Source organism: Daphnia pulicaria, chromosome 8 (assembly GCF_021234035.1).
Source record: "Daphnia pulicaria isolate SC F1-1A chromosome 8, SC_F0-13Bv2, whole genome shotgun sequence".
Classification (NCBI taxonomy): domain Eukaryota; kingdom Metazoa; phylum Arthropoda; class Branchiopoda; order Diplostraca; family Daphniidae; genus Daphnia; species Daphnia pulicaria.
Genome location: NC_060920.1, coordinates 13,278,424 through 13,306,309, shown reverse-complemented (window position 1 = coordinate 13,306,309; position 27,886 = coordinate 13,278,424). Strand labels below are relative to the sequence as shown.

At 43.1% G+C, this 27,886-nt stretch overlaps 1 protein-coding gene and 1 long non-coding RNA gene across 6 annotated transcripts in view; one reads left to right on the top strand and one right to left on the bottom strand.

Moving 5' to 3' along the window:
• Positions 1 to 23,563, top strand: part of LOC124310941 (endothelin-converting enzyme 2-like) — a 30,673-nt gene extending 7,110 nt beyond the window's left edge. For 3 of the 5 annotated variants that reach the window (XM_046775124.1, XM_046775122.1, XM_046775123.1), the window contains exons 3-18: positions 844 to 1,029; positions 12,146 to 12,281; positions 14,501 to 14,656; positions 14,903 to 15,051; positions 16,722 to 16,784; positions 18,270 to 18,305; positions 19,491 to 19,694; positions 19,795 to 19,922; positions 20,056 to 20,159; positions 20,376 to 20,497; positions 20,689 to 20,787; positions 21,275 to 21,567; positions 21,667 to 21,931; positions 22,046 to 22,141; positions 22,224 to 22,300; positions 22,391 to 23,563. In XM_046775124.1, the coding sequence (XP_046631080.1) occupies positions 844 to 1,029; positions 12,146 to 12,281; positions 14,501 to 14,656; positions 14,903 to 15,051; positions 16,722 to 16,784; positions 18,270 to 18,305; positions 19,491 to 19,694; positions 19,795 to 19,922; positions 20,056 to 20,159; positions 20,376 to 20,497; positions 20,689 to 20,787; positions 21,275 to 21,567; positions 21,667 to 21,931; positions 22,046 to 22,141; positions 22,224 to 22,300; positions 22,391 to 22,493 (2,217 nt within the window). In that variant the 3' untranslated portion in view covers positions 22,494 to 23,563. Of the gene's footprint in view, positions 1 to 843; positions 1,030 to 9,348; positions 9,485 to 12,145; positions 12,282 to 14,500; positions 14,657 to 14,902; positions 15,052 to 16,721; positions 16,785 to 18,269; positions 18,306 to 19,490; positions 19,695 to 19,794; positions 19,923 to 20,055; positions 20,160 to 20,375; positions 20,498 to 20,688; positions 20,788 to 21,274; positions 21,568 to 21,666; positions 21,932 to 22,045; positions 22,142 to 22,223; positions 22,301 to 22,390 lie in introns of those variants that run through there. The other 2 variants (XM_046775126.1, XM_046775125.1) reach the window with 2 other exon arrangements.
• Positions 23,564 to 23,609: 46 nt separating this feature from the next.
• LOC124311766 lies at positions 23,610 to 25,055 on the bottom strand. Its single transcript, XR_006910216.1, has 2 exons — positions 24,597 to 25,055; positions 23,610 to 24,480 (listed from the first exon to the last, which is right to left on the bottom strand). It is a non-coding gene; the product is annotated as an uncharacterized LOC124311766 (long non-coding RNA).
• Between the last annotated feature and the right edge of the window lie 2,831 nt (positions 25,056 to 27,886).

Sequence of the window (27,886 nt, the reverse complement as noted above, 5' to 3'; positions counted from 1 at the left end):
AAAAATAACTCTGGTCCATTCTTTTTTTCTTCTTGCCGTATTTTTCTAGTTCCGTTTTCATCGTATTCTTATTATTCCTTATCTTATCTTTCTTTTGTTCTTTGACTCTTATCTCTTTTTCTCTCTTCAACTGTGTTGTGTTGCCGCCTGGCCGCAAGAAAAAGCCGAGTCTTTGTTGCTGGTTGGCTGAAAAGCTCGTTTCCGTCATTCGCAATTAGCCTCCGGTCCAGTTATTTGTCACTCCAGTGCGATCGACGACTCCCTTTCTTCTGTCTTCTGCTGTCTTGTCTTTTTCCCAGTCTCTTTTTTCTTCTTCTTCTTCTTTTGCTCTTCTCTGAGATATAAATAAAACAGAGAGTCTGCGAGGGGATGCGAGTCAGAGGCCGAAGGAGAGTAGCAAAGATCGCTCATCTCTTGTTAATGAAGCAATCCTTACAGCCAAAGATCTTCTCGCTCTCCGTAACATCTAATCGATAACGTGATGCCTCTGCTTTTCTTATATAAGAACTCGACTTTTCTTTCTCTCCTTTTCTTTCTAGACGTACTGTATATTTATTTATATCGGAGAAATTTCTTTTTCTATTTCTATATTTCCCCCTTTTTTTGTGTGTGTCTTCTCACGATGAACGAAAGGAATGACTAGACTACTAGGGGGGAACAAGAGGGTTGGTGTGGGTGAGAGCTTGTTTCTTATATATACTTGGACAGATCCTTAAAAATGTTGTTCCTAGAGATCCTTCTTCTTCTTCTTTCATTGATCTTTATATTATTTCGTTTTCTGTCGAAATCGGTTGGCTGATTTTTTCCCCTCTTTCTCTCTCATTTCTATTGTGTGATGGATAGGTTCAAAAGGCCGGAGGTCTCTTAGGCGTGACTTCACGCGGACTCTTGATTCTGGGCCTTCTGTTGGTGTTCATCCTGATCCTGCTCGTCATTATCGTCGTTCTAGCTGCCTTGTGGCCCAGAACCAAGGCCCAGGAGGCGCCCAAAGTCTGCGACACGCCGGCCTGCCTCCGAGCGGCAGCCCAGGTAAATTCTTTTTATTTTGATGATTTTCCGGGCCTCTTTATTTTATTTTTTCCCCTCCCACTTTCGCTCGTCAATCCGAGCGTGAAGTTCCCGTCCGTTTCTATTCGATTCCTTTTCCCTCCTCACTTTGTTAGCGCCGTAACGATCGCCTTATCGATAGACGATCGTCATGGGCCCACCAAGAGAAAAGCGAAACTTGTCCGATTCTCCTCCCCCATTTACTCTCTCTACTCACATCGATAGACTAGCACTCCCATATACATAGCGCACACTATAGCCTTTTACATTTTTGTTTATTATTTGGTGTTTGTGTGCGCTTTGTTTTTATTCAGGGAGATAGGGGCGGGTTTTATATGTACAGTACACTACTACTACCCGTGCTGGTCTTTTCTCTTTTGGCCTTTCTGTGTGCGTTTTGGTCTCGGTTGTTTTTCGAAGCCGGGGTAGTTGTTGTTGTTGTTGTTGCTGTTGTCCATTAATCAGGTTCTGCGAAGCCGAAGACTGTATATCTACTTGGTTATCATTCAAGGGCTGGTTGATTCCGATAGGTATATTTTTTTTGTTTCCTCCCTCCGTCTGAATATGTGGCCGGAATGAAGCGATGCGAGAGATGCGAGAGAGACACACAGAGAAAGAGAAAAGATAGCGAGCGCACAAGAGAGAGAGACTGAGTAAGTATTGCCGGGGCTATGTGTATGCTACCGAATAGATGCGCATACAACAACAACAAGAAGAAAAAGGAAAAGGAAGAAAAAAAAAAGGAGGGGGACGAAGATCCATCGAGAGCCAAAGTGGTGCGGAAGAGAGTCCAGCAAAGTCGCTCTCTCTCCTTGGCAGTGGTCTGCCAAAGAAAACATCCCGGGGAATGAAGCCAAAAAAAAACACACACTGGTGTGTGCTGTGTGCCGCTCAATGGCGATGCAGTATCTATAATGACGAGTATGTATAGCGCAGAGAGACGAGCGTGTGTGAAAACGAATCCGTCAACTCCGGCTGACTTTTATGGACGTGCGAGATGGAATCCCAAAATCATCCCCCCAAACCTAATAGAAAAAAAAGAAAATTATTCCGTCTCTGTATGTACACGGAATAAGTCTGGACGGAGAAGGGGAATGCGGGGTGAAGCTAGGACCTTTTATCAGCTTCGACATCATAACATCTAGACTATATTAGCTATGACTGTTTTGTTATTTTTTCCTTTTTTTTCTTGTCCGTGCCTAGTCATTATTGATCCATCGAGAGAAACCAGATGAGTGGGGGGGGGATTGGTAATGCGGAAGAGGCTTTGCGTATATAGCCTAGATATCTCTTCTCACGCAATTCGTGGTTTACGCGCTGGGTACCACTGCACTGTCGTCGCCGCCCGTAATTGCATATTTGGCTCGAATATCCGAATTTTAAATTTCCCGCTATATCCAATTGGATTAGATTCTCGTCTTCGGGAGCGACAACCTCTTGATATGAATCAAACTGTAAAGTGCGGGTTGTATACCTACTGTATTCTTTCTGTGGTAACTGCACATTGCGGGGGGGGGGGGGGAGAAACAAAAGTGAAGTATTTATTTAAACCGATTTAAACTTGAAATGAATTGCCGACTTTCTTTTTCGGGTGGCGGGAGGATTTTGTGAATTTGAGACGACGAAATGTATAAGAGCGCTCAACACTTTGGCGACAAACAATAGGATCTCTCAAACAGCTATTTTGTCGTCTCCGCAAATATTGTGTGTGCGTGAGAATGGGCCGCAAACGGGAACCGTGAAGAGAAAACGGCATTGAATTGCTTGTTTTAGATCACATCTAAAGCCCCTGGTTCTTTCCCTTATTCACGCCTCGGATTTGAATGCAAAGCGGATGGTTGACAACGATGTAGGGTCGAGAGATGGATTTCGCCGGTCTATCCATTGAACGAAACAACCCAAACAAGAATAAGAAAAAGGGCCACAAAAGAAAACGAAACGGTGTGGTGTCGTCCTTTTGGTCGCCTCGGAGGCCAAAGAAATCCTTCTGGCCGTTTTGCTTAGAACTAGCATCGCATGTCGCATCGCTCCCCCGTCTCCGAAACGGATCAGATGGATGGCCGCCCTTTCGTTTCTCTCGACACAACTCTTCCACGTGAGGATGATACCTCTTTTCTTGTCCTTGCGAACATCACGGGTCGTTGAAAAGTGCCGCAGTCCACGGGGAGGCGCCTGCCCAGTGTACAATTTCGATATGGCAAAGGCCCGAAACCGTGACGTCTCCCACACCCGACTGTAGACGACGACGACTGCATAAACAGCCTGGCGTCATTGAAAGACATTGAAGACGCACGGGCGAGAGAGCGTATCGCCATCAGAGATTCCCCAGTTGGATCTGAATCGGTGCGGAGCCAAGCAAACTCGACCGAGACTTAAGACAATGGCCAGCACCACCCATATTGGATAGCACTTGTTCTCCATAGCACAAACGAAGAAAAAGAAATAACCCAAAAAGGGTTTTGTCTCTCTATTCTTTGAGTGTTCCACCGTCTATACTTGCACACACACACTCGGCGAATGAGAGAGATAGAGAGATGGCTGAAAGAAGGCTAGCGCTTCGGTTGCCGGTGTCAAGTTTCCCCGTGTGTCCTCGAATTGTTCTCGAACAAACTCGGCCTGTGCTGCTATACTCCCAGTACACGGTTTGGGGCACGTTTCACCGTGCAGGTTATTCGAGCCACATACACATAAGAAGAAGAACAAGGTCTCTTTTGTGTTCCAAAAAGAAGAAAAAAGTTGTTTGCTCTCTCTCCGTTTTCCCCTTTATCCTCTTTAGCCGATTCCTTCTCTTAGACGCGTACACTCTGTCTACATGTGTATGTAGAGAGAGAGAAAAGAAAAAAAGACTATCCACACACGACTTGTCTACCGTTGCGTGTGCCATCTCGATAACACAGCACACCGGGGCTTGGATATCGGAGATTCGGGAGCGTGAACGTGCCTGCACTTTGAAGACACACCACCTTTTTTTTGTTTTCGTTATACACCCTTGGTTTGGTGGGTGGCTGCTTTCAAGTGGTCAGTTTTTTTGTTTCTTTATTCTTTTTGCGCTGTGTACATGTTTTCGACGGGAAGGAATTTTTCAACTTTGGATGGAGCATGCTAATTCGCAGTAACCCGCTAGTCAGCTGATTGCCGTCATTCTCATAATATTGCATCCGGGAATATTTTTTCTTCTTTTTTTTTTGTCTTTTGCGGCTTTATCTTGGCGTTTCTGATGGTTGGTTGTATATGTAACCACACACACACACACATCTCGTATGCTGGTGTACTTAGTAGCAGTTGCTATCTAATCCGGGTAACGTGTCACACAAGGCCAGAGAGAGCTATACACCACGCCCCTTTTTATTTCTCTCTCTTTGTATTTGCTTATGTCGGCATATTAGTAGAAGAAGAGGATTTCGCCTCTCCCACTCTGTGTGTATATTAGGAGCGACGAAAGAAATGGGACCGATTCGTCATCCGACTCCCGTTCTCTCCGCTTTGCCCAGCTGCGGTCGGCCAGATCCCAGCCAGGGGGGGCGCAAAAGGGGCGAATGAAGATGACGAAGATGACGAAGAAAAGGGGTGGAGCTTTTTTTTCTGTTGGGGGAAGGTCTTAGTTGCGGCTTGATCAATATTCAAATTGTATCCATCATTCCGTCAGCGCACTGCTTCTTTCTGGGTGACTGAAATGTATAGAACGGGAGAGGGGGAGAAAAAAAAGGCCCCATCACGTGTGTGTGTGTGTTCATGTCTTGTATGAATCACCAAAGTGACAGATTACGGGAGCAAATGCTGCTGCTCATCTTGTCGTTGCTTTTCTTAGTCAACTACATCAAAGATCCTATCATATATATAAGTCTTGCCATCGTCTTCCATTCTGCCCTCGGATTACTTTATATAGCATGTATATAAAGAAAAGAGAGCCGGCCTGGCCAGTTCTGTTTTTCTCTCCCTTTTTTTCTCTATTAACGCCGACTTATATAATAGGCGACGAGTATATATATATAAGAAGCGCGGACGTGTTTTCATTCTCCGCCGGCCACGCCAAGTTGTGAGACTGGGGCCGGCCGGGGATCACTAGGATGCGGGCGCTGGAAAACTACAATTAGCCATTGTATTTGCCCGGCTATCTCCAACCCATTCTGAGAATTAAAAGAGAGAAAAAATAAAATCAAATAAAAGATAAGATAAGAGAAAGAAAAAGATAGAAACTTTGAAGATGAATTTTCCACCGCGTTTGTTTTTGGCTCCATTCTTGACTGCGTTTTGTTGGCATTTCATTTGTGGCGGTGATGCCACAACGGGAATTTCGCTTTCAATTGAAAACCACGTACTACACACTGCAAACAGTGCAACAATAGCTTCAAAGTAAACGTGAAGAGAAAAAATAAAAAAAAAGAAAGATGATGGGCTCATATCTATCACCCAATCCATTAGTTATTTCTAACTCGGAAATGGCGTGCTCTCTGCGCCGGAGAATTGAGTCCGGAAGGGTAAAACACATCCCCCCCCCCCTCCCAGCAACTCTCTGCCTGTTTTGAGGGGGGCGTATAATCGACCCGAGTTTATAACTATTATTGCGTACACGGCAAATAGGTTCCCCCCACCCCACCCATCATAATGTAAGAGTTCAACATGAGAAAAGTTGGTTGGGGGTAGCAGGAGAGAGACGACCCCCACGCTCCCGATCAGTCAGCCACAAGTCACTAGATCCCGTTTGTTGTTTTGGTGTTGGGAAAGGAATTTGCCAGTTGCTCGATAGCGATGTTGCTTGTGTATCTATTTGCTGGCCACAATCACTCTTGTTCTCACTCTTTGTTTCCGGGCTTTGCGGGTGCGCGCGTCCGTTTTGAGTCTTAATCAACGTCATGTCATTTTCAATTCCCGCGTCTTCAAGACAAGTCGATGATGGTATTCTACATGGGCTACTACCTATCCCTATTCCAAATGTTGTATCCTTTCCCCGCGCCCCACAAAAGTCGACCCCATCCGTCTCTGACAGCGGAAGCCCAACACATTGAATCAACCCCTTCCAAACGACCCCGCCGTCGCCGGGTTCGCTCACGTGCAAGCAACTGGAGTTGAAAACAACAGAGCAGGCCAGCAACAACAACAACAACATCAAAACAGCAACCGACAACAAAAGTTTAGAAAAAAAAGCGGAACTCGATCGCCTGTGATTTCAGATTAGCTTGACTAAAAATAAAAACAAAAAAGACTGATTACGAGGGTCCGGCATTTGTCTGATAATATAAACGAAACTTTCGACTAGAAAAACACACACAGACTGTGTTGATGTTGACGAACGGCCGGAAACTGTTTCAGCCTCTCGGACGGTAAAGGAGTTGCGTAGTGAACGGAAGGAAGGAATCATTCGAAGCCTTTCATCTAGAATAGACTTGTACACGGTGAAGGAGAGAAAGAGTTGCATCTTTGATATGAGGTAGAAAAAAGAAGAAATCGATAGAGTACGGAAACGAGGCAGTCAACCTCCGGCGGGTTATTGCGTTCTGTGGGGCATAATATGCGGCGGTAGTAATGCGCCACACACGCTTCACTGACTGATCGAGATAGATGTGACTCTGTCACTGTGTGTTTGTCCTGTGTCTCGGATGTAGTGGGCCCACCAGTCTTAAAGCGCAGCGCGTCGCTTTCAATCCCAGTTTTCTTTTGACTTTTGCCGCGTCTTTAATGGACCCTGCCGGCCGTCGACGTTGTGAGCGCCCCCACAACCTCCCTGGGCGGATTGCAGCAGCCGCGCTCCTCCGTGCGACTTTGCATCTCGCCATTAACCTGTCGCTCTTTGTAGTACAGAGTCAAACAGAACCCAAATTCACTCGACTCGTGAAACAAAATCACAAAAAGAAAAAAGTTGAAATCTACAGGAGAAGAAGAAATCAATAAAAGAAATCAAAGCGCCCAGCAAAGCAGATGAAAGTAGATTCACAAGATTTTCTTTTTGCTCCAGACAGTATATAGTAGGTAGTGCATGTTTGGCGCACTTACATAGTTACACCAGGACGCCTTCATTTTTATTTTATTTTCCTTGAAATTTTCACAAGCTCAGAGTCTAGAGAGAGACGGACAGAAGAAGTAAATATCTAACTCGGTCTAAGCGAATTCCTGGAGATCCAGGCTGGCCTACACATCGGTCGTTAGATGCTTTACAGAGAGAGAGCTGGCTCTGGCTCTCTTGCCTATAGCGCCTATATCTCGACCGGGTCTGCCATTGGGGCATTGCATTGGCCCCGGCCTTTGATGTTGTGACTCCATCAACATCTTGAATATTCTCTTTTTCTTCGACTTTCTGTTCCAGTAGCATCAAAAAGAAAGAAAATCGAACTCGTTCGACGACGCATGCATCATCTCGTTTTCATTCGTTTCCCCCCCGCCAGTTTCGTCGACATCCACCAGGAGAGAGCTAGAACCTCCCGCTCACGGCGCCTTCCAATCATTAGCAAGAATGGCGCTCGCGTGCGGATATCGGCAGTGTGAGTGGGTCGTCTTATAGACCGGGCGAGCGGACGCCATATAGTAGTTATATCTCATCTCTACACAGTCAGCCGAGTTTTGATTTTTCTTCTTTTTCGCTTATGACTTGAAAACGTATCGTTTTCTGGCTGAGTAACTTGTCGAAAAGGAATGGTTCAAGTGTTGGGGTCGTTAGCAGATCGATCGTTTTCCTTTTCGCTCTTCTCTACATGACGTGATAGTTCTCAAGTTTGGGGTTCTCTCCATTCTTCGAATCCTTAGCCATTAAGTTTGTTTTTCCTTTCGAAAAAAGTTGAGCTTTAAAAAAATGAATAGCTGCAAAGTAGATGGTCGATGGGTTCAAAAATGGCGTGGCCTTGTCTCATGGCTTTGGCGTTTGTTTTCACTTTTCAGTTGGGATGCTGTGCGTCAGTCGGTCAAGAGGCATTTAAATGTCTTGTGAGCTGCTGATGGGGCGCGTCTCTGACAATTGACACTGCTGCCCTTCATCTCTTCGTCTTTTCTTCATCTTGAGACGAAGAAAAAGAATGGCGCAAATACAATGAATCTTTCTCGCCCATCCAGCAGCATCCAACGCGTTTTTCCCCCCCATTATCGGCGCGGGTGGTAAAACGCCAGTAACAAATCAGCGAACAAATGACGAAAAATCTGAAGGACTTTGTTCCTTTCTCCCGTTGGCTGTCTTATATGTATTTCATCGTGCAAAGCGCCATTCTAGCAACTCTGGCTAAATAGAAGATGCGCTGACAGTAGTAGAAAACGACGCGAGCGTCGGGGGCGTCGGTGCGACCTCTGAAACAAATGCCAGCAGAGGAGCCGGAGGAGAATATCGTGCGCGCATTTCTTCGTCGTCCTTATTTATAAGTGCTTAGAAATCATTTCTTCTCTTGCTGCTTTGGCCGTAGCTGCCCTCGTCTTCTTTCTTTTCTTGTGTCTTGAGCTCCTTTTTTTCTCCTTATTTTTCCCCCCCCAAAAGTCTTTTCTTCTCATGTATAGTACTCCGCCTCCCCCGCGCTTCGGCGACTCTTGTTTCATCGAGCAAATGGATTAGGAACAATCAAGTTTTTTGGCTCCCGTCCCGCTGCAGCAGTGGCTCCAATGTTGTTCGGGACACACACCGACCGACCGACGCCCTAGCCTCCGTGCCTTTGGTGCGTGTTTAGCTTGGTGCTGCACCAATATGCCGAGTGTATAAGTCGGCAACATTTTGCCTGGTTTCATTTTCTGATGACATCTATATATGTGGGCCTCCAGTTCTTTGCGCCCCATTCTTCTTATTGAACTTTTTCATGTTCTTATCCGTTCGTTTCAGTTCGTGGCCTTTTTTCTTTTCTCATCTTTTTGTTCAGTTTTTCTCTTCTTTTCTATTTCCCTTTTTTTAATTTTTTTTTCATTGGGCTCTCCCGCTGTCTCCTTATTTTCTCGGCCCGGCTCCTTGGGACCGTTCGGCCTGCGCCCTTTTGCACTAATCAGACGCGTTTTATGGTGACTGACAAAGGGGGAAAAAACAGACAGGCAAACAAAAAGATGGAATCGTACGGACTCTGAATCACAAATGATGATGGCCGTCAAAATAATTTTACAACAAAAGTTTGGCCGATGCTGCCCAGTGCGAACTGGCGTTGCAAATCTACTTTGGCCAATATCTAGTTTTATCATCATCTGATTTTATTTAGTTTTATTTTATTTTTCTTTAAATTTTCTCCCATTTTTTTTTATTGAATATATATTTTTTTAAAGATAAATTCAATAAAAAAAAAATTTTTAAGTCAATTTGGCAAATACAAACCGGATCACCCCGGGCATCTCAGATTGCAGACTACAATTTAGCGAATGACACACGAGACGTCTTTTTCCATTTTTTTAAGTGCGAGAAAATACTAGAAATCATAGATAAAAATTACAAAGAAATAGGAAATAGTATGTGCACTTCACAACAAACATTCTACTATTCTGGCAGGTATGTTTGTTTTAACTCTTAACTTTGTAAAGCCGAATGTGAATTATTGGGTCCCGGACATTCAGGCCAGTGACATTCAGGCCAGCGACATTCAGGCCAGTGGCCTGAAAGTCCCCGCCACTGGCCTGAATATCCAGATCCTTTCAGGCCAGTGGCGGCAGTAGGTAAATTTTCATTTTCAAAGTCTTGAGTCTCTACATACCGTGTTTTGGCGTTTTAGAAATATTTTTAGAAGTTGGGAAGGGGTCAGTTTCGTGTCGTCAGAAGAAGTCAGTTTTAGCATAAATTTAGGGAAGTTTTTCTTTACAAGTCCCAACAAAACAATTTTGAGCAGAAAATACCAAAAACAAAAGAAAATCGTTACAAAAACAAAAAAAAATAGATACAAAGTAACGTTGGGGTTGTTGATTGGAAGAATAGGTAGTAAGCGAGCTCTTCAATGTTCAATTCACATGAAGCTTTTAAATTTTATCTGAGACGACATCTTATCTCTGAAAGAGTTCCCGAGTTAAAATTTCTCACTGACATGCGAAATTGAACGTAAATTTGATGAGGATAAAAAAATCCGTCAGATAAAGATTTACATTACAGAACCGTCGTGTGTTTGTAAAGTTCAAGTATTTTATAGTAATGGAGGTAATGGTTTAAAAAGTTCATGATACACTTCCTAACTTGCCATTCAACTAAAATTTAAAATCACAGACTATTTCAATAAAATTCGCTGCCTTTTTTCTTTAGTGTAGGAGGGTGATTCATTTAAGGCTAGAGTTATTATTATGGCAAAGGGGTTGGCTATATCTTACTGGCCTGAAAGTCCCCTGGCACTGGCCTGAATGTCTCCCGTTCAGGCCAGTGGCCTGAATGTCGCTGGCCTGAACGTCGCTGGCCTGAACGTCACACATCCGAATTATTTTGTTGTGTACAAAGCTGGCAAAAGGCAGACAAAGACCAAGCTTTTTATATTGTCAGAGGCCAGGTTGAGGCCACGATAACCGAATTAGAATAAAACTTGAAAGAAAGTGATGAAAGCATCATTTCAGGCAGAATCTTCAGGCACTTTTCTTGACCAACATCATCCATGTGAACAAGTCACCTGGTGGTTATCGTTGGTGAAGAACACTCAGAACTATTTGTACAGGTTTTCCAGTACTTTTGATGATGACTAGGAATGTTGTCATTAAGTTTGTTTTTAAAATTGAAAAACAAGATAAAACTGAAACTGAAAAACTTAAATTTTCCTATCGGGGAAAACCAAATGATTGAATTTAGTTTTATTTCTTTTTCTCTTTTTTAAACTAAAATTGCAACGCTAGTGCGAACTTTGTTTTCTCTCCGTCTCTCTGTCTCTGGGCAAACGACCCAATGATGAGCGACAACAAGGAGCCAAATAGAGGCGACTTGGATCAGAGAGAAGCTCACGTGCTCGACTTGATATCATTGTCTGGACCATCGAGTTCCTTCAAGCCCGAACATCGTTTATTCTAGACTCTCTTTCTCTTTTCAAAAGCGTCGAAAAACGCCACAGTAAATAAAAGACCCCCTTTTTTTTATTATTATTTTCACGAAGGGACGATGAACGATGTCTTCTCTTTATTCTACACGTCTGCACGGTAACTTTTAGACAGTTCCGTGTACATCATTAAACAACAACGGAGGGAGAGAAGAAAAGAAGAAAAAAAAGAGAAAAACGAGGGTTAGAAGTGAAAGAAAAGGGAAACTGTGTCCTGTACAACCTTACAGAGAGGCGCCGCAAGTTGAAGCGTCAGCAACATCCCTATCTCTTGTCAAATGAAAGTGATGGTGCCGGGTTATATAGCAGTCTAGGCTTGCTTACACACACATATATATATATATACTGTGCAAGTGATTCTGTCTGCGGGTCTTAGATATGAGCCATGCCACCAGAAGCTTACGTTATTCCTTGTTGTCGTCGTCCTGGCCCCCCCTATACGTATAGTATTATATGCAGTCTAATATACCGTCGGAAAGGTCGTCGGCAGCTTTGTTTGCTTGCCCTTTTGGTGATTATCAAGAGTGCAACTTCTCATCTCTTGTTGTGCTGCATTGTCCTTCCCCTTAGTAGAATACATGGGCGCCAAAGTAACATGGGCAAAAGCGGTTGGGAAAGCAACCGAGCGCGGCGGGTTGGGCCGCGTATGTCATTCGGCTGGTTTCTTCGTCTTTGCCAGTGAGACAGAAAAGAAAAAGAAGAGATGACGACAAGAGAGAGAAAGAGGATGTCTTGCGTATGTACTCAACAGCTGCGACCATTTGGGCAAGAAATTCGACAAGAGTCACGCGGCTTTTCTTCTTTGGATCCATCAAAGTCCTCTCTCTCTCCGCTAGCTGTATATACTATACATATACTATATGGCCCTATTCAACAGAAATAGCATTCACGTTTGTCCCAAACTTCTTTTTTTGGCCTTCTACTTGCGCATTGCTTCTTTTTCTCCCTTTTTTTTCTTGGCTTCCCTTTTTCTTTTTGTTGTTGTTGTTGTTGTTATTCGTGTCTTTGACGGCCTCGGCGCGTCTCCCTTCATAGTTGTCGTCGTCTTCTTATCCTATGGAAACGTCAAATTATGACTCTACAAAATGGTAGCCATCGACTGACGACTGACCTATAACTTTGATGTCTCGTGTGTCTCCTAATGAAAACAGGTCATCGGCAGTATGGAGAATCACACGTCGCCGTGCACCAATTTCTGGAACTATGCCTGCCACAGCTGGTTGGTTTCCAATCCCCTGCCGCCGTGGGCCAGCAAGTGGAGCATCCGAGAGGAACTCGCCCATCGAGGTACGTACTACTACATCTCAAATAAAACTATTCCCAGGCTACGTACCGTACCGTACCGTACAGCTGTTTGCGCTGATGAATCAAACGTTTGCAATGAAACAGCAAACTCTGGCCAGCCGACCGCAGTTTTCGTCTGGCTCCCGCTTTGAACCAGCAAGTTACGACGATGCGGTCCGCACGCTTCATCGACCACCACAGACCGGGAACATCTAGAGTCGTATCCTGTCAATATAATAACAATGCCGCATCGCGTATATATATATACTATCCTTCAAACGGCTGTCGGAAACCTCTGCGTATAGACTTATCACGATGGGAGAGGGGTTGGGGCTTTGACAATCGTGTATTAGCCGTCACCGTTAAATATCAATATCTATGGCGTTTAATTAGTAAAGCTTCCGGGACTGCTAGTGCAGACGGCGCGAACGGATCCGTATGTCGGCGAGATGATGTCCGTGCGGCAGTCAACATCGCACATACACGATCACCCGAGGGACTGGACAGTGGGTGATGCTGCTGCTGCCAAGTGTAGAAAAGAGCCCGGTGCATATGGGGGTTGGGTAGGAAGATCCAATATGGACATAATCAAGATGAGCTGCTTATTGCCAGCTAGTTGCTACTAAACGGAATATACGATCGTCAAGTCGGTCCGTCGTCGCCCCGTTCGCTATTCAAGTTTATGGGCATTGCAGTAGAGCAGCAGCAGCAGCAGTTCCTGTTTCTCATTTCGTTGTTGCTTGTTGTTTGTGTGCCCATGTCATTTCGAAAACTGTCAACATCTACATCTTTTTTTCCTTTCTTTCTTTTTATCCTTTTTCATCCGGATTTGCTGGAAGCTGGATACAATATCACAATCGTCTCCGTACTTTGTTGTCAGCTAGCGGATATTCTTGTTATTGCTTCTTTTTTCCTCTTGGGTTCTTCCGTGTACATTCACTCTAAACTATCAGCAATCCGCAGGGAGAGCAGGATTAATCCACCTATCAAAAGAGCACCGAATTGGGTCCATCTCCCAAAAAACTCTCATCACAATCATCTGATTTCTTATTTCCTTTCTCCCCAGCGCTAACCTTTTTGCCGTGCATCCCGGAATTCTTCCGACTACTTTTTTTTTGTGTTGTATGGCTCCGCGCATTTTCTTTTTTTCGTTCGTCGTTGACGTCGTTCGTCGTCGACCTCGTCTTGGCCTTCCGCTGTTTTTTTTTTTTTCCTGCCAGTGTCATCTTTCAAAGTTGACAGAAAGACTTTTCTTTTTAGCCCGTCCATCTTCTAGAAGTCTTGTCGTGCGTATACAACTCATCGCAATGCTGCAACTGAATGGCCGGACAATCCAGCGCGCGCGCGCATCCCTTCCCCTCCAATAGGCTCTTTTGCCTTAACAACAACAACAACAAAAAGGGAATGAGAAAAAATATGAAGGGAAAATGTACAACACCCACCCCAAAAAACCCAAAGGAATTCAGGGGAAAAAAAGGATCGAACGCTGGCGGAAGCGTTTCACCGCAAGGGAAATGCATTGAAATACGACCGTCTTCTTCTCTTATAATCTGAATCGATTCGGAGAAAAATATATATCGATTGGCCCCGTCTTTATCAGTTTACTTGGGGGTCTTACGTTCGTTCTCTCTCTATCGACACAGTCCCTGGTGCCCATTTCTGGAAAGCCTTTGGCCACCAACCACAAGGTTTGGAGTTTCCATTTTTATCTATCCCCCCCTCCTCCTTTTCTTTACTTGTCAATTTGGAATTCAAAGCGAGTTATTTCGTTCACGTAGTCTAACTGCAATAAAATAAAAATAGGGTTTTCAAAGCGAAAAGATTAAAAGGATTAATTTCAATTCATTTTTCCCCCCTCGGCCGCCCGGAATTAACAACGCACCAAAAATAGTCCGTTGGATCGAAATTCTCAAGCCGGACTGAGCTCATCACGATCGTCACCCTCATGGGTTGTGGGTTCAAGAAAACCCCCCAAAAAAACTGCCGTGCGTGATATACACGTATAAACTACAAAGTCAGTCGACGCGTGTTACACATAATCAAAACGACCGACTGGAAGAAGGAAGAGAAAAAAAAGAGAGTGGGTGGAGGGGATGGACGGCTCGGCGACGCTCGGCGGGTTGCGACGAGACACTTGGACTATAGACACACACAACGTCCTGTTTTGAGTGTTATTTTAACCCTTCTTCTTTTTCCTTTTTTTCTCTATTTGTCTTTTGTAGCGCACGAAGAGATGAGGAAGCTGATCGAGACGATGCCGCATCCGACGCGAGTCGACTCGTTATCTTGGAAGCTCAAGTACTTTTACGAATCGTGCACCGCTCTCGAGCACATCGTCGTTCCCGAGCAGAAACTCATCCGCGTCATCGATCAAATGGGTATGGAGATGCACACTCTATCTTTGTTCTCTTTCATTACTATTCGATATCTTTCATTCCTCCCGTATCCACTCGAGTTGATCGCCATTTCTCTATTTTGAAATGGAACGAGAAATACTCTCCAAAATAAATTTCAATCTATATACATTATGTAATATGTGTGGGTCGTTTTTCTGTGATGATGGAATCAAAAATATGTTTTTTTTTTCTTTTTTCTTCTTTTTTCAATGGACTGGAATAATGCAGGTGGCTGGGGAGTTCTGCGGAGTTTCTCCGTCTATTCGTGGAACTTCCGCATGGTCCTGCGACGGCTGCATGCCGAGTACGGCGTCAACGCTTTCTTCCGCGTTGACGTTGTCGCTCATCCCAACTTTCCCGACAAGAGCATCGTCAGAGTGAGTTTCTCTTTTCTTTCCTTCTCCTTTTTAGATATTTTCGCCAACTCTGTTGAATGTGTGTTTGGTCGAGTCGCCCTTTGCCTGGCGGTTTGGGCCGGGCTGGCTGGCGCAAAGTTAAAAAGGGAAAAGAAGAAAATCGGGCAAGTGACAGCAGTGACAGCAACAAAATAGCATCAAACGTTGGGTTTCCTTTTCTTTATTTGCGCCCTCCCATTTTTCTTCTTTTTACAGAGATAGGTTATTTTCTATCTCTCCAACATTTTTATCAAGTTGTATACCTATTTGGATTTTCACATCATCGAAATCGGATGAAAAGAGGCTCAGGGGAGGAGGGCAAAAAAAAAAAACGTCAGGGGCGAAAAAATAAGAAAGAAAGAAAAAAGTAGTAAGCTTCGGAATGAAGTATCGATCTGGTGTGTACTGCACTGTACACAGTTCTCTCTTCCTTATCTCCCTTTCTTGCCCGACTACAATCCCACCAGTTTCTATACTAACCTCTTCTCCCCCCCCCCCCCCCCCATCCCCTCAAACTGGCTGCTGCCACCGCTGTGTGCACCACACCAACTACCACCACCATCTGGCTGGCAGAGTAATGCAAATCGAAATTTCCATGTCAACTTTGGGGGGGCCGAAAGAGAAACAACACAAAGCCCTCATCTTTTTCAAAGGTTAGAGTGCCCGTCATCTCTCTCTCTCTCAGAGAGAGATAGGTCTGTTATATAGCAACCCCGGCGCTCAAATAAAATTCTAAAGAAAAAAGCTAGAGAAATAGTCGTCGACGTCGTATCTGTTTCTTGGCCGTATTCTTCCTAGTTTGAGATGCTTCAGACATCCCCCCCCAGTTTTCTTGGCTCGTATATAGGCGAGAGGAGCTTAACAAGGACGACCGCCGCTTTTCGTATAGAGTAATGCACGGACAGTGTTGTCGGCTGGCTGCTGCTGCTGAAGACGATGGTAACTTGGGATAAAGTATATTCAGCGTGAACGAACCGGAGAGGGTGGATGGAAGGGGGGGAGAGGCCAAACAGATGAATTGCTTGTCACGTCGCATACCCTGTCACGTTATCAGAAGAAGAAGAAGAAGAAGAAAATGGAAGATTTGTCGCCTGCCCTCGTATATATATACATATCCCCACCTCCCACTCTTTAGCGTAATCCGAGGCCGCAGAAAATCAGTGGTAACGCTTGGAAATCGTCTGCCACGGCGATGGGATAAAAGAGTTGAGGCTGATGTGATGATATATATATATCAAAGGAGATCGATACTTGATGCCAAAGGCTATAGGAGTAAGAGGAGGAGAGGGAGAGGTTGGCCGGCGGGAGCGCGCGGGATTGAGGCTGGGAAGGGAGAATGGGACGGTCCGAACGTCATGCATGAATGTATGACTGACGATGGAAAAAGACGGAATGGACAGTTCTTTTAATTGATGTCTTGGCCCTTTTTTTCTTTCTTTCTTTCTTTCTTGGCTTTCATCACCACAGCGGGTAAAAAATAAAAATAAAATAAAAATACACATTGCGGAAATGGAAAGACGAAAAACGGAAACCCCCACCCCGAAGAAAAAGGGAGTGTGCGACGTCTGTGTGTTGCGTGATTGTGTTATTCCGTACACATACTTTGTTCACGTCCCATGTCTGATCTTCTCCTCTCGTTCAATGTCTTACAGATATCGCCTGATGGACTGGGACTTCCCGACCGGAACTATTACTATCGTGAACCTGACCATGCGGTAATTATCTCTTTTGACTTTGAGCAGTCGTGTACACGCATTCGGTTTTTCTGTGTAAGGGGGGGGGGGGAAGAGAGCAAAGGCAAAAGGGGGGCGATTCTTTCGTGTGTGGGGGGATGTATAGTTCCCACCACCACCCTCAAACTGCTCCCCTGCTCTAATCACACACTAATTATACATATTACTGTTATTCAATTTCTATGTGTGACTCGTGCGTGATCCTGCACAGTTGCACTTCACTCTGTCTCACTCAACTATCTCTGTCCCGATTCTCCTCGTCTTCTATTTTTAATTTTCCCCTCATTCGTTTTGGTTTCAACTTTGGTCGACATTTAATGACGTCGCACACAATGCCAGGGAGTCGACTTAAGTGGCGTTCACGCGAATTGCCAAACAAATTGCCCTCGGGGAATTGACGATTTTATTTATTTTTGGCCAAAATGGTCCGACTTTGAACGTTTGTAGAGACGCCAGAGCGAGTCGCAGACGTCAGTAGTATCCTGCAACGTCAATATCCGATCAACTTATCAAGTTGTCGTTACACTTAATATATTTATATATATAGAGAAAGAGAGAAAGTCGTCGCGCTGGCAGTTTTGTTAAATCAACAATCAACAAATTGAAGCTTTATTGACGTGGACTGAATTGTAAATTCGGTGCGCTGCAGTATATACGTTTGTCGTTGTCGTCGTCGTTGGCTTTAATCGTAAATGAATTCGACAGTTGGAGTGGGACCTTAGGGAGCCCGCCGAGTTGGATTGGATTGGATTGCAGGATATACTAGCGTTCACGACCGATCCCCCCACATGACAAATGTTTTCTTGTGCCTCTCCCAATTCAGTACGACTATATATACTACCACTACTAACCACTACTACTACTACCTCTACTACAACGGTTTTGTTCAGTTGCCGCCGACTTAGATATTCCAACATTCTTGATTCTCCTCTATCGTTTCCTTTGCTCCTCGATGGCAGACTCACTTTGTGCGCAACGAAAACAAACGCATTGACTTTTGTTTTGTTTTTTAACCCGGCCATTTGTAAGCGCCGAGTTTGTCTATGTTTGTTTCTAAGTTGCTCCACTCTGTTCCGAGCGCGTCCCTCCGCTTTGTCCGCATATAAAAAAGCCCCGAAACGAGGCAGCTTTTCTGTTTCTCTTTGCTGCATATTCTCATCTACATGTGCATATAGAGGGCTCAAAGGAAGAAGAGAAGAAAAAAAGACAAAAATTGAAAAAGGGTGAACTGAAAAGAACCACAAGGATAAACAATTGTCCGCCCCCCCCCCCCACCCCACTCTTTCAGAACAAAACAAAATTATGTTATATAGAGCTCAGCGCATCGTAGTGTCAGTAGCAGTAGCAACAAACAGAAAACGATGAAACAAGAAACAAAATAAAATTACAACAAAAAAACAAACTACTACTATACAACATTGAAAAAAACAAAACAAAAAAGACGAATATATTTATTTTGTTGCTCAGCCAGATGTACCAAGGAGGCGGCTGTCGCAGCCCGGGGTTGGTATTTTCTTGTGTTTGGCCTGCCTTTTATTTTCTCTTCTTTAAAACATACTCGAGTATTATATTCTCTTTCTATCTATCCTCCTCTCATTCTCTTTTGGCTAGCTGGCTTCCAACATCTTTATTTTCTTTTCTTTTTCTTTTTAGACAGTAGATACCCGTAGAACTAATATATAGAAAACCACTGCCTTATTCCACCCTAATTGATGCTCACCCTTTTACCTCCATCCGAGTCGTTCGCCCTCCGTCGGCCGCGTGACGGTGCAGCTCAGATTGATGAGCCCAGACGGAAATGCAAAACCCACTTTCATTCTCTCCCCCCTCTCATTTCCTACTCTACACCATTAGCATGTTGTATATTCGATTGAGTCACGTGACCGCATCGATGTGTCAGCATAGTATTAGTTAAACGTAGTCGAACGCTAGATTTTTTTTTATTTTTGTTCGTGTCCACCAGTCTCGGTAGTATATAATTTAATTTGGCGTTTTCAATACCTTACACTGCATTTTTTTTCGACCCATTTTTCTTTGCCTGGAACACAAACCACTCCCACCGCCCCCCCCACGACACACTCCCCACCACCCCCGTATACAACTTAACAAACACGCACTTGTTTGTTTGGACCTCTTGTTTGATTCAACTGTGGCTTGGCACGAAATAAGCATACGTATATATCTGTCTGTGTGTATGTGTGTTCATGTCGTCTCTCAGCTTGCATCGGTTACCACATCGACTCCAACCGAAGGCCTATATATACATATACATACACCCTCTGAAAGCGCCAATCTTAAATTAGTTTAAGGGACGAAACGTTCGCACACAAACGACAGACGGACGCGCGTTGGTTCATAACATACATACTTGTATACGCCAATATCTTGTCAAATTTATATTATTCATCTACATACTGTACTGTACATCTGGTGTGGTCCAGCTATCGCTTATTTTTTTTTTTAGTTACTTGTATATTTCTCAGTCCCAAAAAAGACTCGGAAGAGGCTTCCGAGTGACTTAATCCTCTACCGTATTATCTGATTGTATTATCTTATCCTTGTTGTTTTGTTGCGGGGAGAATGGGGGAAAAAAGAAAATCGGAAACTGGGCTCATGAACTGAATGTTTTTATACTTTGATTCTCTCTCGGATTGTCTCGACTCTGCTCAACATCTGCCAATCACGCAGACGATCAACACCTACAAGGTGTTTTTGAAAGACGCCGTTCAGCTGTTGGGCGCAACCAGTCTGGAAGCGACTAAATTCGCCGAGGAGGTGTTCCACTTTGAAAAGCGCATTGCCGAGCTGACGCCCAACACCGAGGACATTATTAATCCTGTCAAGAGCATACAGATCCTCAACGTCGCCGATCTACAGCGCCAATCATTCTCCGTATGTCGAGCGTGATTCCTCAATTTCCCCGCCCGAAAAAGAAATTTGAGGAACGGGTTGTGGCGTCATTGAATTGATCCTGTGCAATTTGATTTAATAGATTCCCTGGCTGGAAATCCTGCGAGCGATATATCCAACGACGGTTTTCGATGACTCTACTGAATTATTGATTACTTCACCAGATTACCTGAAAGACATTTCCTCCGTCGTCTCCTCTTCCGACCGAAGGTATAATACCTTTCACGAAATTTTTAATTAGATCTTAATTCGTTTCCACTTTTCTCTTAACTATTTTTTGTTGTGTGTGTGAATAATTTAAATATTTTTTCCCCCCTCTTTCTTTCTGTATATGAAATAAAAGCACTCTCAACAACTATCTGATGTGGAGGCTGGCGCACAACTATCTGCCGTACTTATCACGCGAGTTCTGGGAAGTTTTGGATATCCATAAACGAGATACTCTGGGTATGCCTACTTTCTACTTTAAAAGCGTCGTTGATCGAACTCACAAATAGACATAAAATATCTCTCCTGCCTCCCATAAAAATTGCATGGCTCCTTTGATCCTGTATGCTAGGATGAAGTATTGAACACCCCTTTTATTCGTTTGTCTGTTGGTTATCTTTTTCTTATTTTCTTATCTCTTTTTTTATTTTATTTTTTGTGGGACGATTTGCGCAGGTGCCAAGGAATCGGTGGACCGGTGGGAAATGTGCATCGTGACGACGCAGAAATACTTCCGCTTAGCGATGGGCTCCATCTACTCAAAGAACAACGTGGCCCTCAAGGACAGCCGCAACGGAGTCAGTAGTATTCTTTTTCTTGGTCTCTTTCTGTCATTGCCTTAATTGCCATCGGTTGTCTCCTGTCAACGAGGCAGACACAACAATGTGGCCCATCAGCACTAATGAGTTGTTTGTATTCTACTTTTCTTTATTTTCCCCCATCTACACTCGACGACGACGATGACGTTATCCGTGTGGGGGATACGTAGGTGGCGATCATCTACGAATCGTTGAAGAACGGCTTGGCTAGCAGCTTGTCTGGTAGCTCACTGTACAGTCCCAGTCTGAGGTCGAGAGCTCTTGAAAAGGTAATCAGCTCAGTCATCTATCAATGCTATTGTTAAAGCCACAATAGTCGAACAAGCCAAGTAGAGAGGCAAAAGCCATCGGTTGTCGCTATACTGTTAGCTTACACTCTTTTCCAGCTACTGTGTACACATCTATCTCATCTTATATACTCCCAACGGAGAGAGAGAGTCTAGAAACGCATCTAATCGAGCGGATGATGTCTGACTTGTTCCTTTCTCTCCTTTCTATTTTCGTTTCTCATTTTTCTTCTTCTTCTTCTCTCTTTTTTCTGTTGATCCATTCCATTTATGTTGCGATGGCTTTATTCGTCTCTTTTCTTTTTCTCTCGCCCTCTTCCGGCTTGTCTTTTTTCGTTCATCTCTTCACCTCTTTTTCTTATTTTCTATTCCATATCGTCGCGGCCGCTCTCCGGGTTTTTCTTATTATCATTTTCTCATCATTATCTGGCGCTCCGCGACATCTGCCGGCCATTTCACGAACCAACAGCTGGCGACGTTGAGCGTTCAAGTCGGATATCCGGAGCAGGTGTTGGCTTCGTCCTACTTGGACGATTTCTACACGGCCATGAGCGTTCAAGTCAACGATTTCCTGGGCAACATCCTTTACGGCGTCCACTTTTTGCGCAAAGTCGAGGAACGCATCTTGCTCAATCCACTGCCCGAGCACAAATGGCTCGCTTACCTCTCCAAAGACACCATCACGTACATCCCCGAATCCAACCGAATCATCATACCCGAGCATCTTCTCCTTCCGCCGTTCTACAGCGTCAATTTTCCACAGTACGAGCTTTTTGTTTGGCAAATAGATTTGCTGTTATTTTTTGTTTATCCCCCCTTTTTATCTAATAATAATTGATTTGCTCGTCTTCCCGTTTGTAGGCCGATCCTGCTCGGATCACTTGGCGTGCAGCTGGCTGTAGCCATGGTGGCATCCGTCAGTCAGCACGGTGTTCTTTACGACGGCCAAGGAGTCCTGATCGATCGCGAATCCACCATCGGTAACGATTCGCTGTCATTGACTGCCAACCAGCGCAAATGCCTAGTGGACGCCCTGCACCAGAAGAAGATCGACGACGAAGACTTTCTCAAGCGCACCGTTTTCGAAACATTGGTTCAACTTGCCGGAGTTCGACAAGCACTAAAGGTCTGACCTTCGTATGTTATGTACTTTTTCCGTGCCAGCTTTGTTTTTCACGTGCCTTTAAGCCTTTAATCTGATTTGCGGTGGTTTTAATTTTTGGTTTTCTATGCTAAACAGGTTGTAACCAATCCCAGCATGGAGCAGCGGCGGACAGAGTACAAAGCGCTCGAATTCCTTACTCATCCGCAGTTATTCTTCGTCGCCTACGCTCAGGTTGGCAACAGTCAAAAAATTGTGTGCTAGAACAAACCAAAAAAAAAATTGAATTAACATCCCATCCTTTTTGATTACTCAGTCCATGTGCTCGCACACAACGGCGAAACACAGAGACATGGAAAGATCGACCACATTCCGCCTTGGCGACGAAGAGATGTCAGTGAACATGATTTAAAAAAAAATTATTGGCACAAGTTGTGCAAGTTATTCATTTCAATCTTCATTGGCATCCTTTCTCTTTGACAGGTTACGAGCGACTATGCTGCAAATGCCTGAGTTCACGGAGGCGTTCATGTGTAATTCCTCGTCACTATTGCACCACGGAAAAGTGTGCGGGCGAATCATATAAGAGCGCCGCCAAACGCAGAAATGGGAACCCATCGATCTATAAAATCCATTTAAAAAAAAAAAAACTCCAAACGAATCAATTTTAGATAGAGAAAATGAACACACGAGAGAGTACATTTAAAAGAAAAAGGAATGGCTGATGCGAGCGTTTGTGTTGCGATACGGATGACGTGGGGTCTGTACTTTAAACTGATTTGATGACATTTTTTATATTTTGTTGAAAGAAAAAAAAACGGGAAAAAAAAATTCAAACATAAACAATTGTTACCAAGATGAGTTGCGCCTAAACGTACGGGTGAACCGTCCGACGTCCTCTTCCTCATCATAATTTGTAACGATTATAGTTATCATTGCTCTAACGATTTAAGGAACACGAAATCAATCGGGGAGAGGACGACGATGAAGAAAAAAACGCGCCAATTTTTGAATTCCATCGTAATGATTTTTATGATTATAGAGAGTAACAAAAAAATTGTTGAGTGTGCGGGTTGTTTTTGTTTCGCGACACCAAAAAATCAATTTCAAAAAATTAACAAAAAAATAATAATGGATAAAAATGAATAAATATAGTTATGGTGATAAGTGAGACTGAAAAAGTGGAAAATTTTATTATTATGTACGAGCTCACTGTCGCCCAATTCGCGACTAATGAGGCTCTCTTTGGATCCGGATGACCCCGTGTTGTTGCATTGTGTAGATCAATAACGAATGCGTGATGGTGAATGCATATAGATTGTTTGTTTGTTTTGTTTTTTCATCATAATAATAATATCGATGCCGTGACAAAATCGTGAATGCCGAAAAGAGAACAATTCCGTTATGTCTCCCACTTTATCCTATCCTTGTGGATCTTTAAACATGGCTCCAAAATCATTCAATCTATGAACTGTTTTATTTTTGTTTTATTTTTATTTTTCAAAGCCATATATTTCAATTTTCTGTTTCTTGTTAATTCCTTTGTTTCCAACTTTATTCTTCTTCTGTTTCGTGTTGTTTTTTGGGACACGCAAAAAGAGAGCTTTTTAGCGGAAAATAGAGAGAAGGTACCCGATCAAAAGGTGAAAGCGAAAACGGCCCTTTCATTTCTTCTTCCATGCCACACGGAAATGTTTATTTAAAATCTATAATGCTCTTATATTATATTATATATATATTGTTGCACTTATATAATTACTGCGGGCTTGCATGAATGTTGATATGCACCTGTCGACCAACAGACACATTGTTAAGTTTGCTGCTCCCCGAGTCCTGAATCAATAATGAGTGAATAAGACGAGTGCTGGAACTTTACGCTTGATAACATCAAGTTCAATTGAAAAATGGCTGATGGAACCATTCAGACACATAGCACCGGGAAACCAATTAAGGAGATGGGTGAAGGAGGAAGGGTAGTTGCCTCCAGGGAGGGAACTGATAGGGAAGATGCTGGACTGATGGGCGACCTTGGGGCCGGTGAGACGACATTAATCAAAAATTCCTCCACCCCGCCACCTTTTATCAACAGTCCCCATTGGCGGTGGATTTCTTAAAAAAAGAAAATGATGCCGGTGAGTAAATACAAAATCCTCGTCCACCTTTTCCAGTTCCATATGGTAATTTCAAATTTTGGGAAAAACCATAAATTATATTTCGGAATAAAATTAATATAGTAGCAACAGTGCGGAATCTACAGGTCTTCAGGTATGTCTAGTTTTCTTGTTTCTAAGGGGAAGTCGACTACGTATTATTACATCGTGCGGCTAGGCTATAGTAGATATTGACGTTCAGCGCTCGTTTAATCTTTGGTTCAACCAATCTCTACATCACGTGCCGCCTTCAATGATGCCCAGCAGTTGATGGTGTCCGGTAGGGGTCGACGTTGAGTCAAAGACTGATGATGCCGACCTTGGACGGGAAGCTGCGTCTGCGGTCATCCAACCCGACGCCAAAATATCTCTCCCCCCGTGCTGTGGTAGTGCGGCCTTTGCCTCCTATGTACAAAATGAACCCTGAAAAATACAAAAAAGAAATAAAATAATATTTTTTTTTTAAATAAAAAGAAGAAAGAGGAGACTGATGAAAAAGGAGAGAATCGAAAGAGTGGAAAAAAAATGGAATAACTTACTAGCCGTTGGCATTCAATGCGCGTTTTCTTGTTGGGGACGTTCGGCTATAGATCGTGTGCAAATCAAAATATCGTTGCGGAGTGGTCGCGTAATAAAGTGCTAGGCAGGTCAATCCATAAAGCCTTTTCACGAACGAAAAGATAAAACCGGTGGGATTATGTTTTATGCTCTACGGATAGAGAGAAGCGGGAGAACAACCCAAGGTTTTCCAGCTATAGCACTCGTCTCTTGCTATAAGGTACTATAGCCACCATACAAAAAGTCTCCTAGCTTCTTTTCGTTGGCCTTTAATCATTTTCAATAGGCACTTTCCCCTCGCCTTTCCGAACGTTTACCATAAAGCCATCGTGGTCTCTCAGCCGTGTCTCAGCATTCAAAAAGTTCCAAAGAGCTGCAACATAGTATAATGGGGTAGATATGAGAAGACTTTTTTTTTTCTTTTTAAATTTTTTGAGGGATGCCATTAGTTGACTGTAGACGAAAGAGAGTAAAAGCCAAAAAATAAATACTGTACACGGGTAGTATAAATACATGACTCGACCTCTGTCTAGTTGACCGTGCAACGGGCAGCTGCAAGGTCTCGTAATGGAGCGGGAGATGCGGTCGAGACTTTTTCTTTTTTTTTCGGTTCTCTTTTCTTGTTCGAAAGTCATCACAGTTCTCCGAGATGTACTACACCATAAGTTGTAAAAGAGGAGCGTATGGACGAGCGGGTAAAGAAAAGAGCAGCTATAGAGTCCACCAGTATCTTTTTTCTTCAAGGACTTTGGTTGGCAGTTGGGATCTCGAAGGTCCAGCATGTCGTTTATTTTATTCGCCTCCCGTTTGACGGTCGAAACAGGGCTTCGAGTTATTGTCCATTGGCTCAATTCTACGGTGATGAAGGTCTCGATTTATGTTAATGATAAACTCACCGTGTACGCACGACGCATTACTTAACATCTCATAACTGTGATGGTGTCAAGGTTCAAGCAACTTCCATTGAAATTGACTTTCTATTAAAACACAATTCGGCGAAAACAAATCTATTGTGAATTGACGATTATGACGGATTACTATCATTACGTAAATTGACATGTAATTGAGTCGATTTGTTTCTATTTTGTTAAGGTATAATAAATATGTATGCGATGTTGGAATTAGTCGTTTTGGTCCAACTTGTTAGAGATTACCTTGTCAAAAGTCATGAGAAAAATCACATGATACTCGTCAACTGGATGATTAAAATAAAGCAAGGGCGTGATCGATAAATAATTGATTATTTGTCTTCTTTTAAATACGGAGAATAACAGAACAAGAAATGGAAAAACAATATACACATAATACTGTTGCGATGAAACAATGGCCGTTAATTTCTGGAAATTGTAAATAATCCAGTGACGTTTACTGTGTTTTTTGGTCAAGGCTAGATGCTAGCAGCTAGCCCACCTGGACAAGTTGGGAAAAAAAAAAAAAAAAATTCTTGGTCGTCTAGTCCTCGTGTCTTTGGCGTAGAGCGCTCACACATAGTATTTCCCTGGGTTTAGACCTGTTGGAGTCATAAAAGTGTATCTAGAAAATCCCTGGGAAGATGTATTGAGTCAAGATTTTTTACCGTGTCCTAGGCACTGTGAGAAGGTCACTTGTATCCCTTGTTTTTTGAAAAATTACCCTTCAGACGCATTCCATCGAATGGCTATAATAAGAAATAAAACATGGTCATGTTCATGGTGTCTAGAAGGGAATGAACCACCGGTTGATCACCTGAGAGTAAATATAAGGTAACCCTCAGAATCTTCAAAAAACACGTTATTCAATTCCAAATGATGAAAGTCAGATTCAAATTTTTTCATTGGCTTTTCAACTACTAGGGTTGAAATTTAATAATTACATAAATCATCACGTTCAACAGTTTTCCATTTCGACTGTTGAAAATTGTACTACGAAATACAGGTATTTTATGTCGAAGTATTTCTCTTCTTTGTGTTTTCGTTTTACACAGTTGACTGGTAGATTTGTAAAAGAGGCCTTGGGCACGACCGTGTATGGTATCACCCTCATCCTTCCTTCGTGCCCGCCATCCAAGTCGAAACCGAACTTGAATTTGAAAACAAGAAAAAAAAAACCGTCTGTACTTTTCTGCGAACACTTTCGCTTGTTTAGAGAGAGAAAGAGAAGAAGGAAAACAGCAACCTTGTTTGATTGTCTTGTGTTATTTTTGAATTTCTTCATAGTGTGGGGTTGGTGGTGGGCAAACGGGTGGATCTATGGGAATTCAACCACCCGCGTCTCCAACCTTTACACGACATGATAGAAATTCGTAGGTATATATATTCCAGCGGTCGCGAAGGAAAGAAAAAAAACCTTCACGACCCTGAGATCGTTCCCTCTGTCTCGCTTTTCTCGCTTTTTAATGATTCAGAAGGGATCGGATTTTTTTTTCTCGAGTCTTTTTTAAGTTATTTCCCGTCCACACAACACGAATTTTTCCCACTTTTTCGAGAGAAAAACAAACAAACAACTAGTTTGAACTGGTCCCGAAGTTTGTGTGTATCTCGAACAATTATTCACGATGCACTACAAAAATGCAAGCGAAAATCATTTGAATAATATATTCAACACGGTTCTTATTATTTTCTATCTGACGGAAATGTCAGAAAAGTGACGAAATACTTTATTGACGATACGCGGTTAACTTTGTAGAAGAAAATTGTTACACTCGGTTATACTTGAATAGGAATGACATCTGGTCGATATTTTATGAATAGAAAAACAAAAATGAAAAGAGCATGAAAAATGGAAATCATATCGTCAAAAACGTGGGTGATTCTAAATCTCCTCCAGCTTTTAATAATACCTTGAGGCCTTGAAAAAGTTGGTAAGATTGTTATGTAAAAAAAGAACCTGTCGCGCACACACAGAAAACATATTCAATCTCGAGCAAACGCTGAATATATCAATAACAAATATTCCATTTCAAAATCTTATGCGTTTAAAAGCAGAGGTGGGAAAAGTTGGAAAAACTGGAATGCGATTTGTTGCATCCAGCCACCAGATGGTGTCTCGTCGACAACCAACTATTCGCAATTCGAACCATTTCAACTCTGATGAAATGTGGGGAAGGACCAAAATTCTTTCACTCGTTGCATTTTATTTCTTTTAAATCGTTTTTTAAAAATTACTTTTAAAAAATTTCACTTTTATTTTTTCTCCAAATATTTTACGAGCAGATGACATTTAGACGTTGCCGGAAAACATGAGGGTGGGTTGTCTGGAAATTAAAAAAAAACAAAAGAGAAACGGCTGTTAG